The 20,574-nt window shown below is 59.6% G+C and overlaps 1 protein-coding gene across 1 annotated transcript; it reads left to right on the forward strand.

Annotated features, from left to right (window-relative positions):
- Positions 1 to 1,034: 1,034 nt before the first annotated feature.
- On the forward strand, positions 1,035 to 18,911 carry SYNGR3 (synaptogyrin 3). The gene is made up of 4 exons (XM_059862048.1): positions 1,035 to 1,168; positions 9,503 to 9,743; positions 14,728 to 14,870; positions 16,826 to 18,911. Exons 1-4 carry the CDS (start codon positions 1,070 to 1,072, stop codon positions 17,033 to 17,035), a joined length of 693 nt encoding a protein of 230 aa, XP_059718031.1. The 5' UTR covers positions 1,035 to 1,069; the 3' UTR covers positions 17,036 to 18,911.
- The last annotated feature ends 1,663 nt before the right edge of the window (positions 18,912 to 20,574 follow it).

Consider the following 20,574-nt stretch of genomic DNA (forward strand, 5'->3'; position numbering starts at 1 on the left):
ATGGTGACCTGTGCAAGGACACCCCACCCCTGCCCATGACACGCTACCCCCAGAAGCAGCACGGTGACCACAGGACGGTCATTCCTGGAACAGCACAGTGACCCTGGCAGTGGCAAGGTGTCCTGGCTGTTCTGTGGTGTCCCCAGCCATGGCACAGTGACATGGCCACAGCATGGTGACCATGGCCACAGCACAGCGGCACTGGTTACCCACAGTGCTCACAGCTCTGCTGTGGTGGCCACAGCTCGGTGACAGTGCCTGTCACAGTGCCCATGCCCACATCCCGGTGACAGTAACTGTCCCACTGTCACAATGCCCCTGCGTACAGCTCGGTGACAGTGGCTGTCACGGTGTCACATCACCCGTGCCCACAGCTCAGTGACAGTGACTGTCCCACTGTCACAGTGCCCATGCCTACAGCTCGGTGACAATGCCTGTCCCACTGTCACAGTGCCTGTGCCCACATCCCGGTGACAGTGGCTGTCCCACTGTCACAGTGCCTGTGCCCACATCCCGGTGACAGTGGCTGTCCCACTGTCACAGTGCCCGTGCCCACATCCCGGTGACAGTGGCTGTCCCACTGTCACAGTGCCCATGCCCACATCCCGGTGACAGTGCCTGTCCCACTGTCACAGTGCCCATGCCCACAGCTCGGTGACAGTGGCTGTCCCACTGTCACAGTGCCCATGCCCACATCCCGGTGACAGTGGCTGTCCCACTGTCACAGTGCCCATGCCCACATCCCGGTGACAGTGCCTGTCCCACTGTCACAGTGCCCATGCCCACAGCTCGGTGACAGTGGCTGTCCCTCTGTCACAGTGCCCGGAGCCCCATGCCGGTGTCGGGGGCGCAGCGCAGGGAGCCCCCCTCGCGCCGGCCGCGCGCACCTGCCCGTGCCCACCACCCCCTCTCGCCCCCCCCCCCCCACCCGACGGGTGGTTCCTCCCGCCGCCCGCACGCGGCGCTGCGGACGAGCCCACGAGGGAGGGGTGCGGGGGGGGCGGGCGCGCGGCCGGCGCGGGGCGCGCGCGGCGGGGCTCGGCTGGGCGCGGAGCGGGCGCGGGGGAAGATGGAAGGAGCGTCCTTCGGAGCGGGCCGGGCGGGGGGGGCCATCGACCCCGTGGATTTCCTCAAGCAGCCGCAGACCCTCCTCCGGGTCACCACCTGGGTAAGGCGGAACGGCCGCGGCGGCGCGGGGATGGGCAGCGGCGGTGCGGGGACAGCGCCCGGTGCTGCGGGCAGTGCCCGGGTGATGGCAGTGCCCGGGTGATGGCACTGCTCGAGCGACGGGCAGTGCCGGGGCGATGGGCAGCTCAGGTGCATCGTGCCCGCAGCCGGTGCATCGTTCCCGGTGTCGGTGCGCTGCCGGTGCCGGTGCTCGGTGCGCTGCCGGTGCGGCGGGCGCTGCCCAGCCCCGCGGGCAGTGCCGGCTCCCCGGGGAGCTGGCAGGGAGTTTCCTCGGGAATGGGGCCGGGAGCGGCGGCGGGATGCGCCGCTGCCCCGCTCCCGTGCGGTGCCGGAGGATGGAGCTCGGAGCGGGAGGCAGAGGACATTTTCCTGCCTTCCACGCTCCGTGCATGCGTGTGTGTGACAGAAATCCGGGAGCCGGCCCTGCCCAGCTCCAGAGGATGTTTGTTGGACGTTTCCCATCTGTGAATTCCCACCGTGGAGCCGGAGGTGGAATGGGCTGTGCAGGGCTCAGGAAGGCTTTGGTGCTCCGTGCCCAGGGTGCCCCTGGGGCCGTGGTGCCTCGATGCCCAGGGCTAAGGACAGCCCCTGATTTGCCTCCCCCAGCCGGGCGTTTCGCTGAGATCTGCAGGTGTGCAGGGCCTTGGCAGATCAGGAATGCCAGGTCCTTCCCAAAAACCCCGCTGTGGGAAAGATCTGCCCAGCTCTCCCCTGGCTCCAGCGCTTGGCTGGAGGCTGTGGATGAGCCTGGGGCTTGTCCTCGCCCGTGTCACACCTGTGCTGGCTCTGTGTCACCGTGGCAGTGCTCAGCGAGGCAGGGAGCTCACAAAGCTGGGCTGGGGAGGTGCAGCCAGTCCTCAGCTGCCCTCCTTCCAGCAGGCACAGCCGCTGCCTCCGAGGGGCTCTCTGGCCGGGGCTGCCCTGGGAGAGGCCCCAGCAGCAGCACATGAGCAATTCCAGCTGCAGTCACATGCTCAGAGTTAAACCACACGCTGCAGTGTGTGCCTGGTGGGAGCTGCTGTCCTTCCCAGGGCTTGGAGAAGGCCCACAGCTCCATTGCTGGGGAGAAACGGGGCCAGGGATGGATCTGGGGCATCCAGATCCATGGACGTGGTGTGGATCTCGGTCAGGATGGGGCATTTTGGGCAGGGTTGAGGTGCAGGGCAGCAGTTGTTTCCTAGAAGAAAACTTCATCTGGATCCTCCTGGATCCTCCTTGAGTGGCATTGGCAAGCTGCTGGCAGTGGTCTAGGGTTTGGGTACAGTTAAATCAATCTGGTGAGCTCAGCTCCTCCGAAAATAAATGTGCCACCTTGCACCCAGAGGGGTCCCCATCCTTGTTGGATGGAGGGGATTGGACCAGAGCATGGAATATAGGTACAAAATAAAAATCCCTGCTTAGGAGATATTCCTGTACGTATTCACTGGTTTATTCACCCTCCTTCCCTGGCTCTGTGCTCCCAGGGAATCAGTGACAAACGAGTGCTTACAACTACAGAAATGCATCAGCTTAACTCCAAACAAGTGCAGGGCCCACCAGTGTGGACAAACTGGGATGAGCACGCTGCCATCCCACAGGTGTTGGCAGCACTCAGAGTTGGCCAAAGCCCACTGGGCAAAAAGGCAGGTTTTGCTCTTTTCAGTGGGTTGGGGGAGCTCCCTTTGGAGGCCTTTCCCAGTCTCACACTCCCTGGCAGATCTGTCAGGGCTCATCACCTCTCCAGCCTGGGGGTTCAGAGCCCCAATTTGGTGTCTCAGCCCAGTTCCCAGTTAAACCAATTCAGCATCTGTGGCTCCTGCCCAGTGTGAGCTGGGGCTGCACTCACAGCACGGAGAGATTGGGTGGGGGAGGCAGCCAAAGGCTCTGCTGGGGTCTCTGCTGCCTTCCTTGCTGCTGCCCTGGGTGAGTGGCAGTGCTGTGGCACGTGGTGACATCCGTGCTGGTGGCCGGGCCAGAGCTGGAGCTGATGCCCAGCGTGCCATCCCTGGTTGCCAGAGCAAACAGAACCTTGCCAGGCTGCCCTGCCTGCCATGCCAGGGGGGTGAGCTGCCTGTGGGAGCACAGAGCAGCCACGGGTGGGTGTTGGGCCAGCCCTGGGCTGAGGGCAGCTTTGGGGTGGGATTTCTCACGTGGTTTTCCTTCCCGTGCCTCGGCAGCACAGCTTGGTGCCCTGGTTACCCTGAGCAGCTGGATCCCACAGCAGAGACCCAGCCTTGCTCTGGGGGTGATCTCAGCTTCTCCTGGGGACAGGAAGGGCTGCCTGCCTGGGCTGGGGTGGGTGGGGGTGATGGAGAAATCCCACTGGGATTGGGGCCAGCCCCAGGTCCCTGAGATGAGTGATCGTGCTGGTGTGGCTGATGGCCACTGCTGGGACTTCCCACCACCAGAGGAAGGTGCAGTTCCCTTTTTTGGGACTCCAGTGGCTGCCTGGGGGACCTTGTGCTGGCAGACATGTGAGGGACTGGCAGGTGAATGGTGACCAGCACAGAAATCCCCAAATGTCAGCAGTGCCCAAAGGGGATTCCTGGTCCTGCCTCCCCCTGGGGGAGTAACTCTGAGTTCTGAGGGGGAAAAACACCTCTCCTGCCTTGAGCTGCAAAATCAAAAGCTGGAAAGAACCATTTAGCAGTTCCTCATTCATCTCTTCCCCCTCTGTCTGATGCAGTTTGTCAGATGAAGATGTGATCGCTCTTGTGGTTTCCTTTTGAGACATTTTGCACAGCCCAACAGAGTCGATATTCATGAGGGCTGCCTGCAGAACCATGAGCTCCTTTCTCTGTCACTGCCCCTGCCAGCCAGACTTTCAAGTGGCCACTCAACTCCTCAGGGCAATTGTTCATTTAACACAGGCTTAGGTTTGGCTTTTAAAAGCAGTTTTGGAAAATATTCTGGTAAACTTTTCCAGCAGTTCCTGTGATTCCGTGCAGAGCAGCAGCAGAAGCTCAGTGCTGGGTCCCATCAGTGCATCCTCACCCTCTGACTCATCCATCCCATCCATCCCACCACATCCATCCCATCCCATCCCATCCCATCCCATCCCATCCCATCCCATCCATCCCACCACATCCATCCCATCCCATCCCATCCCATCCCATCCCATCCCATCCCATCCCATCCCATCCCACCCCATCCCATCCCATCCCATCCCATCCCACCCCATCCCATCCCATCCCATCCCATCCCACCCCATCCCATCCCATCCCATCCCATCCCATCCCATCCCATCCCATCCCATCCCATCCCATCCCTGCCTCCCTGGAGCTCAGCAGAAGTGCAGGGAATGAGCTCTGGATGGCTCCTCAGGGGTTTCACTGACTCCTGAGCACTCAGGGCTCTTAGGGAAGAGCTCCAAGGCTGCTCTGGCTCTCCAGGAGCCCCCAGCAATTCTCAGAGTCATTAGGATGATCTGAGCTGCCTCAGACTTCAGCCCTGACCACTTTTCAGAAGGGTCATCAGATTTCTGCCTTAATTTTCTCTTTCTGCAGGCTATGGATTAAAGGCAGAACTTAAACTTAACATTTTGATAATGGAATTATAGGGGACCTTTGCTGCATCTGAGTTTAAAATGGTTCTGAATTGTCATGCTCCTGTCATCTCTGGTTTCAAGCCCTGCTGGTGTGCCATGTGCTCAGATTGCAGGACGAGATTGGGAGCCTTGAATGAACGCTGTGTCTCAGCCAGCATCTCTTACCACATCAGAAAAAGTAATTCAGGAAAGATCAGTCATGTGGTCATCAACAGACATCCTCCCAAGCTGACTAGCCTGGTGAACGTGGCCCTGAACCTCTTAGAGCCAGCATCAGCCCAGCTCTCTCTGTGCCAGCACCACAGCAGGCCTTCCCTTGGTGCCATCTCCGCGGTCCTGTGGGAGATCTGGCGCTGCCTGGAGCTGAGCTTTGGTCTTCACAGCCCCCAAGAGCTGGTGCAGATCAGTGCTGGAACCTCCCCGTGCTGTGAGGATGAACTGCAGGGGGCCCTGGGGCTGGCTGCCCCCCGTGCCAGGGGATCTGTGCCAGCCCCGTGCCCAGCCCAGGGCTTAGAGGGGCTCAGGGAAACACTCGGTGCTAAGCAGGATTTGGCCTCTGCTAATTCGACCTGAATTGCTTTCCTTTCCCGTTTGGTGGTGCCTCCTTCCCTCTGAGGAGGGCAGGGAGCTGAGCAGGAGGTGTTTGGGAGGCAGTGAGGGATCTCCAGAGCTTGGCCTGGCTCTCTGAGCCCGTGGGCAGGAGCCAGAGCAGAGGAAAGGAGCTCTGGGCTGTTCCTGCTCGTGCACTCCATCTCCTCCACACCAACATGAGTGTGTGTGTAACCAGGGCTGGGCTCTGCAGTCTCTGCCACCCCACACCTTCTGCTGCTGTTTTTTATAGGTCCCAAGTGCAAGAGCAGCTCCTCAGCAGTGGGAAATGCTCACCTTAAGATGGCTGGCAGCTCCCACCCAAGCTCAGCTCCTGCTCTCCTGTGTTTGCTGCTTGTTTCCCTTGCCTGGCTCTGCTCAGGCTGCGAGGTCTGCTGAGGCACATTTTAGGGCATGGGCTGCAGAAAGCTGAGAGCAGCAGGGAGAAAACTCTGTGTGTGCTGGGCTCCAGGCTGCTGGAGCTGCTGGAGGGAACGGGGGTCTGCAGAGCACAACTCCAGGAGAAAGGCAGGCAGCCTGGCCAGCCAGCATCCTCCAGATGGCAAAATGTGCTGCAGGGAGGCAGACACAGCTCCAGCTCCATCACACCTGAAAGGTGTCTCCATCTGGGCACAGCAGGCTCCCAGCACCTGGGACCTGCAGGGGCCTGACGGGGCCAGCAGAATCCTGGGAGGGTTTGGGTTGGAAGGAGCCTTAAAGCCCACCCAGTGCCACCCCTGCCATGTTTAGGGACAACTTCCACTGTCCCAGGCTGCTCCAGCCCTGTCCAGCCTGGCCTGGGACACTGCCAGGGATCCAGGGCAGCTCCAGCTTCTATGGACACCCTGTGCCAGGGCTGCCCATCCTCTGAGCAGAGAGACTGTCCCCCTGTCCTGTCCCCCTGCCCTGTCCCACTGTCCTGTCCCACTGTCCTGTCCCACTGTCCTGTCCCACTGTCCTGTCCCACTGCCCTGTCCCACTGTCCTGTCCCCCTGCCCTGTCCCACTGCCCTGTCCCACTGCCCTGTCCCCCTGTCCTGTCCCCCTGTCTTGTCCCCCTGTCCTGTTCCCCTGTCCTGTCCCACTGTCCTGTCCCACTGTCCTGTCCCACTGCCCTGTCCCACTGCCCTGTCCCCCTGTCCTGTCCCCCTGTCTTGTCCCCCTGCCCTGTCCCACTGCCCTGTCCCCCTGTCCTGTGTCACAGAAATGCTGCCTGGCCTGGAGAGGTGTCTCTCCTGGCTTGGACTCTGAACTGGGGGAGCTGTGCTGGGGTCTCCCCCAACAGGAGAGGTCCCAGAGGCTCCAGGTGTGGTGGAGCCCCAGCTCCCTCTGCACGAGCAGCCCCTCCACGTCCCCGTGGGGCTGGGGGCTGCTCTGCTCCCTCCAGGGGGGCTCCTCTGTGTGCTGTGGGGCAGCTCTGAATGGAAGGGATGGGAGAGAAGAGCTTTCCTCCTTCCATTCCCCTGCAGCCACAGGCAGGGCAGCACTCGTGGTCTGCTGGAGCTGGGGCTCCCAGCACTCAGGAACCCCCACACCAGGAGCCCCCGAGCTGCCAGCACATCCCCATGGCAGCTCTGGCAGGATGCAAGGATGGAAAATGCAATTTCCCACCGGGCTGCCTGGGCACAATCCAGTTTTATGCTGTGCCTTGCACCGGTTCAGCCAGGAAAAGCAGAATTTGTTGCTGGTGGAGTTGGGTTGTTCAGCTGGAAAATGAAGTGTCCTGTGAAGGCTCCTGTGCAAATCCTCTGAGATGCTGCTCAGGCCCACCAAACCTCGCTCACAGTGGAAAATCTGACCTTGTGTTTTCCCTTTCAAGTCTCTGATGAGCTGGCTGGGGCTTTGAGCCACTGTGGTTGGTGAAGGTGGTGGGGAAAATGCACTTGTTCTGTGGGAACTTCAAAAAAAACACTGGGGGTTTATTTCCCTGCCCACATTTATTTCATCTACCCACGTTTTCCTAAAATAAAAGCACTTTTTCATCTATACTTAGAAAGACAACACCAAATTTATTCTCATTAAAACGTTTCACCAGCACCAGTGGGTTTTTTAAGAAAAACCATAACATGACAGTCCTGGGGTGAGGGAGAGGTAACCCAGGGAAAGGCTCGTTCTGACAGGAATATTCCAGGCAGTGCTGATGTCTTGAGCTCATCTATCAAGTGTGTGCACGTGGAATTTGTGGCTCCTCTGGCCTCCCAAGGAAAAGCTGCCTGTGCTGTGTTGTGTACACTGAAATGTGTTCATGCTGGGAGGGCTGAGAGGAACTTCTCAGAGCAGCTGAGTACAAGTTTGCTGGCCTGCCAGAGAAGTAATGGTGTGGAATCAGAGGTCCTCAATTATTCATGTTTTCCAGAATCACATTACTTCTTCCCAGGGCCTGCTTCATAAATGCTGCTGCTATTTCTGATGGTAAATAACAATTTTGCATTATTTATGAGCAGATTTTTACAACTGCTGATGTTACAGCTGCTGCCAAAGCTCTGGGGAAACGATTGGAGCTGTTTGTTGTTGTTTGTGCCTTACACACAGCCCCTCCTGGGCGAGCGTGGGAGGATGAGGAGGGTGGGGATGGTGATGAGGATGGTGATGGTGAGGATGGTGGTGATGATGGCCATGAAGATACTGGTGGTGATGATGATGATATGATGATGCTGGGCCATCCCAGCTGCTCCCCAAGCACAGCACCAGTGAGGAACAGGGTGCACCCAGTGTCACCTGTCCCTGTCTCGTCGTGCTGTCCCTGCAGGTGCCCTGTGCCCGTCCCCAGCTGCTCCTGGGAGAGCTGGAGGAGCCTCTCATCTCTGCCTGCCCGGCGTGCCTCGGGAGGGAGCCAGCGGGGCTGCTGGTGCTGGCAGGGGTGAGATCAGAGGCTCCCAGTGTGAGGGAGATGTGCCTGCCCTGCCCTGCTCACAGCCCCTTCCCAGGCATCCAGGGCGGGATCCAGGCAGGATCCAGGGAAGATCTAGGGTGGGATCCAGGCAGGATCCAGGGTGGGATCCAGGGCAGGATACAGGGAGGGATCCAGGGAAGATCCAAGGCAGGATCCAGGGAGGGATCCAGGCAGGATCCAGGCAGGATCCAGAGCAGGATCCAGGGAGGGATCCAGGCAGGATCCAGGGAGGATACAGGCAGGATCCAGGGAAGATCTAGGGTGGGATCCAGGGAAGATCTAGGGTGGGATCCAGAGCAGGATCCAGGCAGGATCCAGGGAAGATCTAGGGTGGGATCCAGGCAGGATCCAGGCAGGATCCAGGGAAAATCTAGGGCGTGATCCAGAGCAGGATCCAGGCAGGATCCAGGCAGGATCCAGGGAAGATCTAGGGTGGGATCCAGAGCAGGATCCAGGCAGGATCCAGGGAGGGATCCAGAGCAGGATCCAGGGCAGGATCCAGGGAAGATCTAAGGTGGGATCCAGAGCAGGATCCAGGCAGGATCCAGGCAGGATCCAGAGCAGGATCCAGAGCAGATTCTGCTGCTCCTGCAGCCTCCCCTCCTGCCTTTGGGGGTGAGGGAATTCCTGGGGCGTGCAGCAGGGGCTGGTGTCACCTGAGGCAGCCACAGCCATGGCTCCTTCCCCACCTGCAGGGGTGTGACAGGGTGTGACAGGGCTGTGACAGGGTGTGGCACCTGTGGTGCCAGCATGGCCATCTGGGCAGCCCCAGCAGCCCCTGCCCTTCTGTCCCTCCTGGGCCCAAGCAGGTCACTGGTAATGGATTCAGGAGCTGCCCCCTGCTAAAAAATCACCCTGCTGCTCCCAGGGCAGCCTGTGCCCCTGTGCCACCTCCCCACACATGTCCCCTGTCCCCTCCAGCAGCCATCCAGCCCTTCCCTGGCTCAGCTGCTCGGTTGCCCCCTGTCCCTGGTGACACCAGGGGCTTTTTGGTGCCAGCCTGGCAGCAGAGAGCAGCACGGCACAGAGGCTGTGCAGGACCTGCCCCACCTGGGAATCTTTTCCCTCCCCAGCGTGTCTGGAGAAGCAGGTCCTTACAGCACTCTGCACAGCAGGGCCCTGGAAGGCAGGAGGAGGTCCCACCTCCCAGAGGAACACCCCGGTGCAGCCTGGAGCCACCAACCAGAGCAGAGCCGGGTTGTGTCTGACAAAGGCCACGTTGCCACGGGGTGGGGGATTGTCACTGCTGCTGGGGAGCCGAGGTCAGTGCCACCAGCAGCCAGCTGTGCTCTCTGCTCACCCCTGCAGATCTTCTCCATCGTGGTCTTCGGCTCCATCGTGAACGAGTGCTACGTGAACAAGGACAGCCAGCACCCCGAGCTGCTCTGCATCTTCAACGAGAATGAGAGCGCCTGCAGCTACGGCATCGCCGTGGGCGTCATCGCCTTCTTCGGCTGCATCTTCTTCTTCGTGCTGGACCTGCACTTCCAGCAGATCAGCAGCGTCAAGGACCGCAAACGGGCCGTGCTGCTGGACCTGGGCTTCTCAGGTACCCTGCTCTGCTCTGCTTGGGTCTGCTCTGCCCTGCCCTGCCCTGCTCTGCTCTGCTTGTGTCTGCTCTGCCCTGCCCTGCCCTGCTCTGCTCTGCCCTGCTCTGCTCTGCTTGTGTCTGCTCTGCTTGGGTCTGCTCTGCCCTGCTCTGCTCTGCTCTGCCCTGCCCTGCTCTGCTCTGCCCTTTCCTGCCCTGCCCTGCTCTGCTCTGCTCTGCTTGTGTCTGCTCTGCTCTGTTTGGGTTAACTCTGCTCTGCTCTGCCCTGCCCTGCCCTGCTCTGCCCTGCTCTGCCCTTTCCTGCCCTTTCCTGCCCTGCTCTGCCCTGCCCTGCTCTGCCCTGCCCTTTCCTGCTCTGCCCTGCCCTGCCCTGCCCTGGGCTCATTTCTGTGCCCTGTCCTGTCCTGTCCTGCCCTGCCCTGCCCTGCCCTGCCCTGCTCTGCTCTGCTCTGCCCTGCCCTGCCCTGCCCTGCTCTGCCCTGCCCTTTCCTGCCCTGCCCTGCCCTACCCTGCCCTTCCCTGCCCTTTCCTGCCCTTTCCTTCCCTGCCCTTCCCTGCCCTTCCCTGCCCTGCCCTGCCCTGCCCTACCCTGCTCTGCCCTGCCCTTTCCTGCCCTTCCCTGCCCTGCCCTTCCCTGCCCTTCCCTTCCCTGCCCTGCCCTGCCCTGCCCTGCCCTGCCCTGCCCTGCCCTGCTCTGCCCTGCCCTGCCCTGCCTCCCTGGGCTCATTTCTGTGCCCTGCCCCTCCTTTCTGGAGCCTTCCCAGCTCCTCCCGTGGCCTGGCACCACTCCTGTGCCTTGGCTGGGGACAGCACGGGTGGCAGGGGAGTTGTCCCATGCAGCCACGGGCTCGGTGACACTGAGGAAGGCAGATGTGGTGGCTGGGGACAGTGGGGTGTCCTCACTCTGCAGGTGCTCACTGAGCTGGGTTTGGTGAGGCCGCCCGCAGGGGTGAGGCTCGGTGGGCCCATCTCAGAGCCCACACGGGGGTTTTACCTGCCCACACCTCCTGCTCTGGCTCTCAGAAAGCAAAGGTGGTTCCAGCAGCTGCCTCGGGTCTGGTTTCACTTTGTGCACGGCTTTGGGGCAGAGCAGGAGCAGCTCTGTGCAGCTGGGGCTGCCCTGGGACCTGCTGTGCCCTCCTGCAGGCAGGAGCAGGCAGGGCTGGCAGGGACCGTGCTCTGCCCTGCCCTGGCAGCTGCCTGGCTCCCTTTGCACTGCTGCTCTGCCCTGCCAGCCTCTGTTCACAGTCTGATTTATCCAGCACAAGCTCCCTGATGGCTCTCTGTCCCATGTGAGGACATCCATCATCACCTCCCTGCCTTGCCTGTTGTTCAGGTGTTCTCTCCTGGCTGCAAAGCTCATTTCCGAGGTGCTGGAGCATCCAGCCCTTGTTAGATAAAATTTACAGCTCCTTCCGTGGGGCTTGGTGCCTGAAATCCCTGGGTTCCAGCAGAAGGGGGACACCATATCCCTCCCGTGGCTGCTGCTGTGTGTCACCGAGCCAGGCTGGGATCCTCCTCCCACCCTGGCAGCCTCTGCTCCCTGCCAGCCCCGGGGAGCTGGCACTGCTCTCACCCCCTGCCTCCTCTCCCCTTTGTCCCTGTGGTGGATGCACTGAGAGCAGAAGTGAGAGAACCATCAGATCCTGGAAGGGTTTTTTGGAAGGGAAGTTAAACCCCTGGAGTTCCACCTTCACTAGACCAGGGTGCCCAGACCCAGCTAAACCCTTGCAGGGCTCCAGGGGCAGCCACAGCTGCTCTGGGCACCCTGGGCCTCTTCCACCCTCACAGGGAAGAACCTTCTCCTAAAATGCACCTGGGCAGTAACTGGTGGTGGCTCTGGGCCACAGGTGGGGCTTCAGGCAGGGCCACCACCCTGAAAGCAGCATTTGCAGCCTTCTCTTCCAGCTGCTCCTCCAGCTGTTCCCATGGACAGGCGTTTGCTGGAGAGCAGCTGTGATTAGGGTGGTAACACACTGTCTGCAGACCCCTCAATGATCCTTATCTCCTCCAGTGATCCTAATCTCCTCCAGTGATCCTTATCTCCTCCAAGGATCCTTATCTCCTCCAAGGATCCTTATCTCCTCCAATGATCCTTATCTCCTCCAAGGATCCTTATCTCCTCCAGTGATCCTTATCTCCTCCAGTGATCCTTATCTCCTCCAAGGATCCTTATCTCCTCCAGTGATCCTTATCTCCTCCAGTGATCCTTATCTCCTCCAGTAATCCTTATCTCCTCCAGTGATCCTTATCTCCTCCAAGGATCCTTATCTCCTCCAGTGATCCTTATCTCCTCCAGTGATCCTTATCTCCTCCAAGGATCCTTATCTCCTCCAGTGATCCTTATCTCCTCCAGTGATCCTTATCTCCTCCAGTGATCCTTATCTCCTCCAAGGATCCTTATCTCCTCCAGTGATCCTTATCTCCTCCAGTGATCCTTATCTCCTCCAGTAATCCTTATCTCCTCCAAGGATCCTTATCTCCTCCAAGGATCCTTATCTCCTCCAGTGATCCTTATCTCCTCCAGTGATCCTTATCTCCTCCAGTAATCCTTATCTCCTCCAGTGATCCTTATCTCCTCCAAGGATCCTTATCTCCTCCAAGGATCCTTATCTCCTCAAGTGATTCTTATCTCCTCCAGTGATCCTTATCTCCTCCAGTGATCCTTATCTCCTCCAGTGATCCTTATCTCCTCCAGTGATCCTTATCTCCTCCAAGGATCCTTATCTCTTCCAGTGATCCTTATCTCCTCCAGTGATCCTTATCTCCTCCAGTGACCCTTACCTGCCGGGCTGTTCCCTGGGCTCTCCTTTCCCGGGGTGCTGGAGGCAGAGGAGCTGCTGCTCCAGCCGAGCTGGGGCTGGCACATGAGCCTCACCCCTCACTGCCAGCTCAGCCCTCTCAGAGGGCTTCAAAATTCGTGTCCAAGCATCACCCACACCTGGCTGCTATTCTGGGGGTGCTGGCCATGCCCGACCCCCTCCCCTGCGCTGGCAGTGCCCCCTGCCCTGCCCGTGGCACTGGGACAATCCCCCTGCTGCCCAGGCAGGGCTGCCCAGCCTCTCCTGCTGCAGCTGCTGCTGGCTCCGGCCTGGGGAAGGTCGGTGCTGCAGAGGGGTTTGGCAGCTGCAGTACCCAGCGCAGCCGTGCTGCCTCCGGGCTCTGCATGATGTCATTTTAACTCCTGACAGCCCGGGGTGCCACCGCGGCAGGGGTGGCACTGGGGACACGGTGGGCAGGGCAGCAGTGGCAGTGTCCTGCCAGGGAGGGTGAGCTGCACTGGGTCCAGGGGTAACACAGGAACAATTTCCCCTGCACAAACCTGTGCCAGCCCCAGTGCCAGTCCCCTGTGCCAGCCCTGTGACCCCAGCCCTGTCCCTGAGCCTAACCAGTGCCAGCCCCATGTCCCCTGTGCCAGCCCCATGTCCCAGCCCTGTCCCTGAGCCTAACCAGTGCCAGCCCCATGTCCCTTGTGCCAGCTCTGTGACCCCAGCCCTGTCCCTGAGCCTAACCAGTGCCAGCCCCACGTCCCTTGTGCCAGCCCCATGTCCCCAGCCCTGTCCCTGAGCCATCCAGCTGCTCCCACAGTGGGAATTAACCTTTGGGAGCTGCTCTTGTTTCCCCTCTGGGTTTTTGACTCCCAAAGAGCCCCCAGTGGGATTCTGAGCAGTGGCTGAGGGCCACATGTAGGGTTGGAGCTGGTTCCTGTTCCAGGGAGGAGCTGCTGGGGAAGCCCCCTTGTGACAGCAGGGGACAGAAAACATCCCTGGGTTAAAGGCTGACCTTTAAGGAGTAAATCCCAGTAAATCTCTGCCCTTTAGTGCTGGCAGCCAGTCACTGTCCTGAAGGGAAGTGAAAATGCTTGTGCAGAGATTTGGGTGGGTTTGGTGACAGGCTTGGCTGCAGTTGCTGAAGCTGTCATTTGGAAAAGGAAAGCTGCCTGATCCTTCCTGTGAAGGGAGGATTCCTTCCAGGGCCAGAACTGGTGGATGGGAATTCCCAGGCCCATGAGGAGACAAGGAATGTGTCTTAAAGTGCAGTTAGGAGCAAATTCTGAATTAATGGCCTTGAGCTCTGCACCTCCAGCACTCGGTGGGGTTGCTCCCAGGCATTTTATAGCATATTTAGGGAAAACTGGCAAGAGAAATGGGAATAAATGGGAATAAATGGGAATAAATGGGAATAAATGGGAATAAAGGAAGGTTCTGCTCTCCCTGCAGTCAGACAGGGACTGGCTGCTCATCCTGATGTGCTGATGATCCTTGGGAGCTGCTGGGCAGCTGAGCACTCCCAACATCCACGTGTGCACTGACACCCCGAATCTGATGGAGACCCTGAAAGCAGCACCATGGGAGGGTCCAGATGGTGCAGCTCCTCTTCCCAGAGCTGGAGAACACCCCTGCTGCTGGCCCTGCGTGCTCCTGGCTTTTCCTTGGCTGTGCCCTGAGCTGCTTGGCTCTGGGCAGTGCTGGTGGCTGGGGATGGAATTAGGGCAGCTGCAGCCCTATCTTGCTCAGCCAGCTTTGCTTCCAGGCAGGAATAATCAAATAATCACCAGAGTGTTTCTGCTCAGCTCCACAGGCCTAGGGGGATTCTCTGCAGGGATGAGCAGAGCTCTCACGTGTCATGGAATCACAGAATTACAGAATGGTTTGGGTTGGGAGGGGCATTAAAATCCATCTCATCCCACCCCTGCCATGGCAGGCCCACCTCCCACTGTCCCAGGCTGCTGTGTAAGCTTTCTTAGCCAATCCAGTGATGACACACAAACTTACAGTACTACACTTCAAAACTCTAAACTTTCTTCTACTTAGCTTAACACCTCTCTGCTTTAAACCATAAACCCTCATTCTCCCTTCTGGCACCTCAGTCTGGGAGCCTCGCCCGGGGTCTCAGATCAAATCCTGGGTTTAAGGCTAAGCTTTGCCTTGCACCCCCAGAGTTCTGAGGGTTCCCTGCGTTTCAGACTCCGTGTTCCCTGCAGGTTTCCTGGCCTTCCTGTGGTTTGTGGCCTTCTGCTTCCTGGCCAACCAGTGGCAGAGGACGACGCTGACGCGGGGCTTCGCGCAGGGCGCGGACGCGGCGCGGGCGGCCATCACCTTCTCCTTCTTCTCCATCATCATCTGGGTGAGGGGCTGGGGGGCAGAGCAGAAACGAAACCTGCCCTGAGCTGCTGGGGCAGGCTGCCTTTGCAGAAGTGAATCCTGCTGGGTGCTGAGGGGCTCTGCTGGGGAGCCTGCACACGTGGCACTGGTGGTTTCTCACCAGGGGAGCCTCAGCTCAGTCTCCTCTGCCTGGGGAATTCCAGGCTTCCCTTTCTCCTGAGGTTGGGAGGTTTTGTTCTCGTTGAAAAGGTGTGGCCAGCCACGAGCTGCCCTGATTTCAGGCCCTCGTTGGAGGCAGAGAGTGCCCAGGAGCAGATCTCTGCACTGAGCAGCTTCATGGGGTGGCTGGGGGACTTTGGGAGCTCTCAGGCTCATCAGCTCCTCCTGGGCCAGACCAGCCTGGCCCCTCTGCTGTGCACCTGGAGAAGGGGCTTAGAAACCCCCCTTGATCCCATTTCCAGCTCCACCTGGGCAGAGGGACCCCAGCCAGGGCTGTGAGAAGCCCTGGGGCTCACCTGGACCCCACGTGGGCTGGGGGGCTGTGCCAGGCAGGGGGATCCCAGCCCAGAGCTGTGTGTGGGGAGGCAGGGATGGCTCTGGGTTCCCCCCAGCTTCCCCTGGGCACAGAGCCCTGGGATGTGCCCTAATTCCATATTGGCCCAAAAGAACTGGGGCAAAAGCCAGTGCCAGGCTTTGCAGCAGCAAGCCTGGCTCCAGTTCTCCCCAGTTTAGCTGCTCCCTGCTTTATGATTATCCCAATAAATCTCTTTTAATCCCAGCTCTTCCCCATCCCTGCCACGGGGCAGGGCAGTGGGGGGGATGCTCCCCATCCCATCGGCATCTGCTCCCACCCCAGGAGGGCAGTGGGGACACTGCTGTCACCCTGCCCCATCCCAGAGGATGGCTGCCATGCTTGGGAAGCCGTTCCTGGCCCTTACAGACATTTTTTAGCCTCCTCAGAACGTCATTTACAAACTAATTGAGTTGTTAATGAAGCCTCCTGGAAGGAGAGGAGCGCGGGGCCCTCCCGGCTTTCCCACCGTTTGCAGCCTCAATTCCAGCAACCTGGAAAGGGCTGGAGGACTCTCGGCAGAACTGACCTATTTTCCTGGGCTGGCCCTCGGCAGCTCGCCCTCCCCACGGCAGATGTGTTTATTTGGGCCAGCAGTGCCAGATGTGCCCGGCCAGGGCCCCCCAGCCCAGGCAGAGCTCTGGGGGTCACCCTGCCCCACAGAAATGGCCCCTGGAGTGTTCCCGTGGGGTTTGGGGCTGGGCTGGCTCTGGGCTACAACGGAGTGGGGTGGCAGCATGTGGGGTGCTGCGTGGGCTCGGTGCTCTGCAGGGAATGGGGATGTGGGGTGATGGGGGGATGTGGGGTGATGGGGAGATGTGGGGTGCTGGGGGGATTTGGGGTGCTGGGGGTTGTGGGGTGCTGGGGGGATTTGGGGTGCTGGGGGTTGTGGGGTGCTGGGGGTTGTGGGGTGATGGGGGATGTGGGGTGCTGGGGGTTGTGGGGTGCTGGGGGGATTTGGGGTGCTGGGGGGATTTGGGGTGATGGGGGGGTGTGGGGTGATGGGGGGTGTGGGGTGCTGGGGGATGTGGGGTGATGGGGGGATGTGGGGTGCTGGGGGATGTGGGCTCCGGGGGGCTGTAGGGTCTCGGGGGGACTTGGGGTCCTGGGGGAATGCGAGGACTGTAGGGTCTTGGGAGGGGTCCTGGTGGGATTTGAGGTCCTGGGGGTTTGGGGCGTCCTTGGAGGAAATGGGGTCCTGGTGGGATGCGAGGTTTGGGGGACCCTGGGAGGACATGGGGTCCTGGTGGGATTCAAGGTCCTGGGGGTTTGGGGATCCTGGGAGGTCCGGGGGTGATGCTGGTGAGACACAGGATGCTTGGGGGTTCCGGGGGGGTTCCGGGGTGCAGTGGGGTCGCAGCCCTGCCCCGTGTGACGCTGTCCCTCGCTGTCCCTCGCCGCCGCAGGTGGTGCTGGCGCTGCGGGCGCTGCAGCGGTACCGCCTGGGCACGGACATGTCCCTGTTCGCCACCGAGCAGTTCGGCACCGAGCCCAGCGCCTCCTACCCCGGCTACCCCGGCGGCAGCGGCGTGGAGAGCACGGAGACCTACCAGAGCCCGCCCTTCAGCGAGACCTTAGAGGCCAACCCCAAAGGTTACCAAGTGCCAGCGTACTGAGGGGCTGCGGCGGGGCCACCCCCGCCCTGTCCCCGGTGTCCCCAGCCCCGTTTCCTTGCCGTGGCGAGTCAGTGCCGGGTCCCTTTATTAGCTCGTTGTGCAGTGAATTCTGTACAGTGGTATTGGTTCTTGTCTTACCTGTCCCAGGGTTTCTAAAAGCAGTGTTCCCTCTAAGCCAGGAGGAAGGAAGGTTGGTACCACATCACCTGCAGGTGGGGAGGAGGAGGAGGAGGAGGAGGAGGAGGAGGAGGAGGAAATGTCCCCTCCGAGCTCTGCCGGGAAAGCCCAGGACACCTTTTCCTCTTAGAAAACAGCAGCTGAGGAATCCTTATCTCGTTCTTCCAGAGCTAACACAGAATCCACCGAGGGTGGGTGGGCAGGGGGGGGAGCTGGCCCTGGCTGCTCCCGCTGTGGAGCTTCCAGTCCAGGCTCCAGGGAAGTGCCAAATTCACGGGGAGTCAGTGGTGTCTGTGTTCTTTTCCTTTGTATATACTTGCTGTACAAATATCCAAACAGCTGTTTCCAAACTTGGTTTAGAGGCACAGGAGGGGCACAGCAGGCCGGGGATGGGATCAATATCCAGAGGGCTTCTACACTTCAGCAGGTTCTGGTTGAGGGTTTGAAAAGTTGCTGTTTGAAATGGAAACCAGCAGGAGCTGGTTGCTAGCTGGGAATAGCCTGTGATCAGTGGGAATGGGGCACTTTGTGGTTCCGTTTCCTCGTGGGGGATTGGGAAATGTGTGAATTCCTAAGGAATTTTTGGTTGGCAGCGCTGACACGTCCCCACCCTGGAGAGGTGAGGACCGAGGTGAGGGGCTCAGACTCGACATCCAAGGCCATTAGGAGCATTATTGGACTTGTATTTTTATTCTGGGAGCAGCCACCATCTGTCAGCTGCAGCAGAACCCCGGGTGGGGACACGTGTGTCACCCTGCAGCCTCCAGAAAAGAGGGATTCAGGCAGGGAGCTGGAAGGGCTTCACAGGCCATTGGAGTCCATCCCGTGTGGGCTCACACCCGTGCTTGGTGTGGGAAGAGTCAGTGGAAAGCATCCAGGAGGGAGGCTCAGGCTGGGGGTTCAGCTGCAAAGAACAAAGGGAAGGAGGGAATGTTCAGCCCCCTGCCAGCTTTCCCTGCCCGTGTGGCAGCTGCTCCAGGCTGTGTCACCGAGGGCTGAAACTTGAATTCCCAGCCCGGGGGTGGCAGCTCCATCCCTGGAGGCTCCAGCTCCTGCCGGCAGAGCCACCGCTGCCTTGTGACCTCGAGAGGAGCAATAGCCACTGCCTGTGCTGTCCCCTCCCTGCCACAGGGCCTGTCACCACCGCCACAGCTCGTCCTGCTGCTGAGTCGCAGATTGGGGCGCTAATTAATGAGCAGCAGATAAGTGCACTAATTGAGCAGCCGATCATGCCCAGGTCACCACACGTTCCTTGCCTTGGCTTCAGGTCCTGGCTGTGCCCAGCCCCTCACAGGTGCCTGACCACGACACCCCAGCCCAGAGCAGTGTCAGCCTCGAGGGATTCCGGGATCTTTGTGGTTTTGTGGAGTCAGTTTTGCTGGGAAAGAAAAACAAAAACCCCGAGGATTTTAATACAGGGTACGGTAGAACTGTAGCAATATTTTCCTTAGAGGGAACACTGAAACTTTAGCAGCACAAACAGTACTTGTGTTAATATTTTAGCAAAATTATAATCAATTTAAATGTTTAAATTGATTGTACGTGAGATAATGTTCGTTGGGTACAGTGTATTTTTTCTAACTATAACATAACTGTTGCAGAGTTTCCGTGTAACCGTAAAGAGCTAAAGCTGTGTCTGCCTGCGGGACACGTCCTGCCCCGTGTGCCCCCCTGCTGAATATATCACGCTCTGAATGTCCCCCCGAGGCCTGCATTGCCTTTCTTTGCCCCCACACGCACATCCCAGCACGCTCTGACCTCTGGAGCAGCAGCAGGGACACAGGGACAACGCCAGCAGCGCTCCTGGTGCTTCCCGAGGCTCGCCTCAGCTTCCCGGTGTTTGCTTCTCCTTGCAGGAGCTGCTGTGCTGGGCAGGAGCAGGAGGAAGGGCTGGGTGCCTGAGGGGCTTCCTGGCAGCACAGGAGATGCTCCTGGATTAAATAACTGGGAATAAATAACCTGTCAGCCTCAGCACTCAACAGGCACCTGGAGGGAGGCGAGCCCTGGTCCTCTGCACCCAAAGTGCCCGTGCCAGGCAGTGGGACAGGCAGCTGGGACAGGCAGGAGCCACAGCTGGAGCGTTTTTCCAGGGAATGGCCCTGGCCCGTGTCCCATGTGGCCGTGCCAAGGCCGTGTCACCAGGCAGGACGGGACAGCCCCAACCTGCCTGGCTGTGGTGAGAGCCTTCACCCAGCTCAGCCTGCCTGGCCCAGCCCGTCTGGGGGTTTGCTGGTGCAGCTCCCCGGGCTCAGGGGGTGACAGCCGTGCCTGGAATCCTGCCCCACAGCCTTGGGGAGCCCCCCCAGTGTCCCCCCAGTGTCGGGTGTCACCGTGCCCGGCGGTGGCCGTGGCAGCCCTGGGTGTGCCCGTCAGGGTGTGCAGTGGGGGCTGTCACCAAACACACCCCAAAGGGGCTGTGGCTGGAGAACCAGAGCCATGGCTGCAGTGACCCTGGGTGCTGGGGGTTCAGGGATTTGGAACATCAATTTTCCATTTTTCTCCTCTTTTTCTCCCAGCTGTGCTACAGCAGCGCTTGCCCCCTCATAACCACCCAGGCCACATCCTAGGAGGGTGCCAGGGCTGTCCCAAAAGTGTCCCAAAAGCGTGCCAGGACTGTCCTGAGCGTGCCAGGGCTCTGCCATCCTCACAAGCTGTTTGTAGCCCTCTGTTCTCCCCAGAGGTCAGCAGCACCTTGAGCTCACAGAGGGCTCAGCTGTGCTCAGCCCAGCCCAAAAGCTTCTGCACAGTGTTAGCACTAAATTTGGGTGTAAAGAGTAGAATTCCAGCATCCTGCCTTTCCTGGAGCTGCATTCTGCCCCACCCATCCTCTTGCTCCAGGAGGCTCAGTCACACCACCTCTGTTCCTCAGCACCGAGGTAATAACCCCATCATGCACTGTGCAATTCAAGCACATTAAAAGATTTGGAATTTTTGCCAACATTTCAAGCTGTTCCTAGCAAAGGTGAAAGCTTTGCTTAAGTGATAAAAGTTTGTTTTAAGTAAAAAACATTCTCCCCCCAGCATACCTGCTCTGGGTCAGGGGCTGGAGCAGACCCTGGGAGCAAACCCCTCCTTTTACAGGACAGCACTGGGGATCTCACTGCTCTTGTGCCTGGACACTGGGATGAGATTCCCCTCAGTTCATCCACAACCTCAAGTGACAGCCCAGCACTGCTGTCCTCCTGCCCATCAGTCCCTGCCAGTCCTGGCTCTGCCTGCTGCCCTCTCCATTCCTTGGGGAATGCCATCATTGTGCCATGCAGTGGAATTTCTCTCAATGCACACTGCTGGGTATTTCAGACCCCTCCCAGCCCGTGCTGTCCCCAAGCAGGTGGCTCTGGTCCCCCTGGTCCTGTTCTCAG

The sequence above is a fragment of the Haemorhous mexicanus genome, chromosome 17, assembly GCF_027477595.1.
Source record: "Haemorhous mexicanus isolate bHaeMex1 chromosome 17, bHaeMex1.pri, whole genome shotgun sequence".
NCBI classification, from domain to species: domain Eukaryota; kingdom Metazoa; phylum Chordata; class Aves; order Passeriformes; family Fringillidae; genus Haemorhous; species Haemorhous mexicanus.

Excerpts from the sequence above, each read along its gene's own strand:
- SYNGR3 (XM_059862048.1), top strand. The coding sequence starts at position 1,070 with ATGGAAGGAGCGTCCTTCGGAGCGGGCCGGGCGGGGGGGGCCATCGAC. Across the intron at positions 1,169-9,502 it reads TCCTCCGGGTCACCACCTGG|ATCTTCTCCATCGTGGTCTT; the intron begins GTAAGGCGGAAC and ends TCACCCCTGCAG. Across the intron at positions 9,744-14,727 it reads GCTGGACCTGGGCTTCTCAG|GTTTCCTGGCCTTCCTGTGG; the intron begins GTACCCTGCTCT and ends TGTTCCCTGCAG.